The sequence below is a fragment of the Pinus tabuliformis genome, chromosome X (assembly GCF_031772625.1).
Source record: "Pinus tabuliformis cultivar Carrire ecotype Pingquan chromosome X, CPIR1, whole genome shotgun sequence".
NCBI classification, from domain to species: domain Eukaryota; kingdom Viridiplantae; phylum Streptophyta; class Pinopsida; order Pinales; family Pinaceae; genus Pinus; species Pinus tabuliformis.
The window spans coordinates 9,301,199-9,306,662 of NC_142308.1; the positions used below are offsets into that span (position 1 = coordinate 9,301,199).

Genomic DNA, 5,464 nt, shown 5'->3' on the forward strand with positions numbered 1-5,464 from the left:
AATTGTCTAACCTTCAATAAAAGCCATTTGTGAATCAAAATTAATGTGATTATAACTAAATAGTTATAGACACTAACATATGTGTCTGAGCAGTTCATACTTAGAACTTTTAATTACACCGTTTTGACTGTAAATATGGTGTCTTATATCTGGAATATCCGGTTTCAGATTAATCTCATATTTGTTAACATTAGTTATTTTAGTTGTTTTCCAGTGCAAGAAAGAAACACAAATTAATTACGTTTAGAATGAAACCAAAACACATTGGATATAAAATAATTGTTCCTATCTACACACAAACAAACAAACAAAAGTTTATTGTAACAGTGTGAGAGCATAAGTCTTGATTATGCTTTACTAGATAAAATAACATAATTTTGTATTGATACCAAATTTTGTTATTTTCCTTCTTGTTGCTAGAGTTGTAAGGAAAAACAAACCAACTTAGGCATCAGTTTTAGAGATTTGTTTAATCAATTCACTGATATAGACCAAAGGCTGAAAGTAGCAATTTCAGGCCAGTTTAAAACAACCAGTTTAGCACAACTTAGATCCAAAAAAACGCAGAAACCAATCAAATGAGATAAAACAATCTTCACTAGAAAACTACAGCCAACTATATTTCATGGTTCTGAACTTACAAAACCAAGTTGAATATAAAATTCTGGTAAACTTCAATGGCAGTCGGTCATCTAAGAAGCAAGAAAAAAAAATTGCATTTATTCCAATGTAGATTTAAATAGACTTTTAACATAAGTACTGATAGAATTGGATGCCAAATGAAAACTATATCTGTTAACTTTATCTTAGATTTGACTACTCTGCCTCTCAAAGCGGCCCTCAGACAAATTACGGCATTTCCTTTCCAAATACAGCTATGGTAAGAATGATGACAATGCATTGGAACAATAACATTTAATAGATGATTTCAATCTAAGAATATTTATTTGCACAGATGAATGCACCTTGTGTAAAATAGACATTTGAATTAAGAGATATGTCCTCTGGAGCCAATGCCAGAGTAACATTGGCTTTTGTAGATATATGATGGATCATCTTTCTAAAAGGTTGCCACACAAAACCTCAGTTATATGATCCTTGAATTCTATAATTTGCAGGGGTGGTGGCGACAAGACTCCCCAATATGCAATACTCCAGGGCACCCAATTTATCACTTCAGCGGGCAGCTAGATCATCAAGGCATAGCATTTACCCTGCCTGTGTATCATCAGGAACTCTTGGAGCCAATTAACTCCTTTTGTACCATGTCAAAATGGCCAGCCTTCCTTCACCATGTATTAAACTAGCCAAGACTGTAATTAAATGTCAGACCTCACGTGGGTTGTGTAGGCATTGGACCTGCTAATACAAATTGAATTTGTAAGGATAGATCAAGAAACTGCAAGCGTGTGGCAGAGCTCAGAATTCAAAGATCAGGTTTTTAGCTTATCAATATTTCCCTGGGATGTCAAAGGTGTATGATTGTTTTGCACAAATCCCATCTGGACGACACTTTGGAGCTCATTATCCCAGACATGTGATAACTGCAAATGATTTACAAATCATATTCAGTACCTTTAAAAACAGGAACATTGTCAAATGACGGTTCCTAATAAGAATAGACCAATATTCAGAACATGGGCACAGAAATATATAAAAACATACTTCAATGGCAAGCTGACAAAGTCCCTAACATTTGCAGTGTTTGAAGGTACCTGTGCATTGACATCTCCATAACCATCAATACATCCTATTTGAGCATTAATTGTCCTTCTAAGTGCTTCTGCTTGATTTACTATACCATGCCCTTCTGTTCCAACTTGGACAAGCCCCTGCTGGGGCTGGTGAAGCTGGGGATATGATGTACTAGTATCGGAGGCAAATACCATAGTTGGTGAAGAGCCTTGTGACTGAAGCATCTATAAACAGAGAACTCAACAGTGACATTTTGTTTAGAAGTATTTAATGTACAATCTCCACAAAATGAATTGAGGAAAATTTGTTAGTTGTTATCTTTTTTATTGAAATAAACAACTGGCACACATAAGTTATAACTAAGAATTGAAGAGTGACAGCTAAAAGATTTAGAATTCACAAATAAACATTCAAGCAAATCTGAAATATAAAATCAATGAGTTCCAAACACAGCTACATGCCGTATTAAAGACATGTACAACATGTTTTTCTTTAAGACGTAGATAGGCCTGTAAACTGACAGGACTTACATCTTTAGCAAGAATCCCCTCGATATTGAAATCCATCCGGGGGTTAACAGCTGCAAGTTTCATTGATAAAAACTGCAAGAAACAAAATACACACCAAATATGAATAATGTACAGGATGACAACAATAGGTTGAACAAGTATCAGGCACTGGGTGAAATACCTTTGGTATCTTACCTCAACTTGCCGTTGTAATGACTGTACATAGTTTATTATTTCATCAAGCATCACGGCTTTCCCAGTGACCTGCAAACATAATCCTCTATTCAAATGTGTGGAATGAAAAAGTCCATTTTGCAAAGCAGTCAATATGACCTGAGAAAAATAAAACACAAGAACAAGCTAGTGTCCCCTACCTTACTACATCCAGGAACAAGATCTTGCAGAAACTTCATCCGTTCACTAATTTTTTCTCTCCTCACCTGTTACAAAGATGAATTTAGTTTTATACATTCAAGCAACTCAAAGCACATAACACAAACATAATGCATCATCCTTTGGAAGCTAAAACCAACTAGAATACTTACTCTCTCTGCAAGGCTGTGACTATTAGTGGCTTGGCCTCGCCTTGCTCTGACATGGATATAGTCTTCTTTAGGCGGTTCAGAATTTTGGATATTATCCTTTGTTTGCTTTGGACTGCCTTCACTAGTCTTTGCACTAGCATTCTGTTCTACCTTGTATTTGACATCATCCTTCTCCTTCACGCTCTCTACAACTTTATTCTTCATGCCTTTCAGCTCGTCTGCCTCAGTACTCTGTCAAGAAGAATAACATATTTTTCAGAAAACAATCCCAATGCAGAAGACTTCTTGCATGGCCTATTGCTCAGAATCCACAGCCAGTGCACAGGGTGCCCTTCATGATCGATGATTCGATTATATTTTCCCATCGTACTAGGGTTCCCACATTGTGTAATTACAGAGCACAAGAATGCATTCGTTACTCTTGTCTTCAAAACATTTTCCCAAAGCACAACTCAGTTTAAAAGATCCATGTTCAAAACTTATTTTCAGGGCATTCAGGAGCCAGTGTTAAGAATCTATTTTTCTTTTATAACAATGGGGATTTGGTTAGCTGGTGAAGTCAATGGAGTGTCAAGCTGCCCACCAGACTCCCATTCTTGGCACATGGCATGAGTTTCAAAGGGATGAGAACTGTTGCAAGTCCAAGGCTATGTTGGCAGAATATATATCCCTCAGACCTGGCACCTAGGCAGAAGGAAGTCTGCTCTTTGTGGGGCAGCCCCTCAGGATATGACTCTCAAAGCACCTCCAATGCACAATGAAAGCACAAGCATCTAACCAATCGATCTCATATAACTTATTTCTCAAGATGTTTTAAGCATTACAATCATATTGAAAATATTTACAATAAATTCCAAAAATGTGACTACTGGAGCAAAGAAAACCAACCTGTGTATCCTTCTCAGCCTGAAGAGAAGAAAAATCCTTTGCTTTATCCTTTTGCATTTGTTTTCTCTTCCTTCCATTGAAGGCATTCGGAGCTGCTTCACTTGTAATCTGATCAGAGCTGGAAGATTCTTCATGAGCAGTACTAACTTCTGCATCATCAGACTCATTGCCTGATGTTCCAAGTCCTGGTGTAGAAGACCTTGACAGCCTCCCAGTTTTTCGCGCTCCAGTCTCGGCAGCGCAAACTTCCTCCTTCGACAGACAGGTGTCAGAAACCTTAGTCAGTTCAGCCATGTTAGGCCTGGTGATCCTTGTCATTGCAGAATTATCAATTACAGATCTATGAAAGGGAGCACTAGCAGGGTCACTGAGATTCAAGGGGCCACCACCAAAGCAAGAAAGTCTTGCAGCTCTCTCTGCAAACCCATTATCAGATGACAACTGAGAAATACTCTGAGTTCCTAAAATGCCACCTTTGGGAGCATTCCAAGCAACAGAAGATCTCAGTGGCAGAGAACAGGAGGACCCAACTGATCTACCAATAGCAATATCATGACTGCCATTGCTGTTGGGTTCACAAGCATTATTCATAAGCGATGAAGACCCCATTGCCCCCTTTGACTGCATAGCCATGCTACTGTCCCAGCTAAAATAAGAAGCATTAGGCAGTGAGCATTTGGCATTCTGCAATGCAGTTGCTTTACTTGAACTCTCTGGTATCACAGGGTTTATCATGGCAGAGCTTGAACTAAATCCGGCTGTGTGGAAATTTACAAAGGCACTCTTCTCCTGATCACCCATGAACCCAAAATCCCAAATTGACAAAGAAAATAACTCGTGGGCTCTTCTAGAATGTCGAGATAGGCCTTGCACACAGCAACCAAGCCTGAAGGGCGCTCAACAGACACTTAAACCAACAGTACTACAATGACTAGCACCATGTTTTCAATGATCTGAAATAACCAAACTTTGACAAGTCTAGCTGATGAGGCAGCAGCAGCACAGGAGAATACCAATAAAAAACAAACAAAGGTGGTCTCTCTCATCAGATAGATTCCTTCATGGTCAGTCTAACTTTCTTTGAAAAGTGTGGAGTTCATGGAATAGTTTTTTAAAAGAAATTGCAGGTTCTGTTCCCTTCCACCACCACACAGCAACTGAAATGAAAGCAACCGCCTGCCTTTCACAGTTAAAAGGACTCTGAACCCAAACTATGTGTTGTACCTCGGTCGTCTCTGCTCTTGTTGGTACATAGTCAAATGTATTTACTTACTTGGTCTTCCATGGATATTTGCGCCTCCTCCAACCATTCCAGTCCCTACTCCATTCATTCAATGCTACCAACTCTTTTTTAATGGCTTGCCTCTGTTTGTCTGTTGTAGGTATTTGATTCTTTGATGCTCAGGATTGTTAGGTTAATACATCTAATATTTCACCTTACATATCTGGTGATATTTAATTATTTCCAGTGCAACATACAGGTAAGAGTTGCATTTTGAGTCGGAGATGGGGAAGAAAAGAATGAAATTATATTGATGGTTATACATAATTAAATATTAATTTTAAATAAAATTTAGTCCATAGACACATGAAAGAAACTTGTCAAACTAACTACCGCAACCAATTAACCAATTTCAAAGAGTAAATAAGTCATTTAATATTTTTTAAATCAAATTAAAAGCACAATAAACTTTTTAAAAATGTAATTTATAGAAAATATAAAATCTATCTTAAAAATAATTAAAAAATGTAATTTAAATAAGATATAAAGGTTTGCTTTTCTTTTTCATTGAAAAATAAATTAGTGAGTTATATTTTTTTAAATGA

The 5,464-nt window shown here is 37.3% G+C and overlaps 1 protein-coding gene across 2 annotated transcripts; it reads right to left on the reverse strand.

Moving 5' to 3' along the window:
- Positions 1–830: 830 nt before the first annotated feature.
- LOC149138020 (uncharacterized) lies at positions 831–5,107 on the reverse strand. Of its 2 annotated transcripts, none has more exons than XM_089449204.1 (7): positions 3,638–5,107; positions 2,750–2,980; positions 2,579–2,644; positions 2,400–2,468; positions 2,226–2,297; positions 1,666–1,919; positions 831–1,544 (listed from the first exon to the last, which is right to left on the reverse strand). In XM_089449204.1, exons 1-7 carry the CDS (start codon positions 4,436–4,438, stop codon positions 1,469–1,471), a joined length of 1,569 nt encoding a protein of 522 aa, XP_089305330.1. In that variant the 5' UTR covers positions 4,439–5,107; the 3' UTR covers positions 831–1,468. The 2 variants fall into 2 exon arrangements, with proteins under 2 accessions (XP_089305330.1, XP_089305331.1); XM_089449205.1 differs by having other exon boundaries at positions 835–1,544; positions 1,716–1,919; positions 3,638–5,102.
- Between the last annotated feature and the right edge of the window lie 357 nt (positions 5,108–5,464).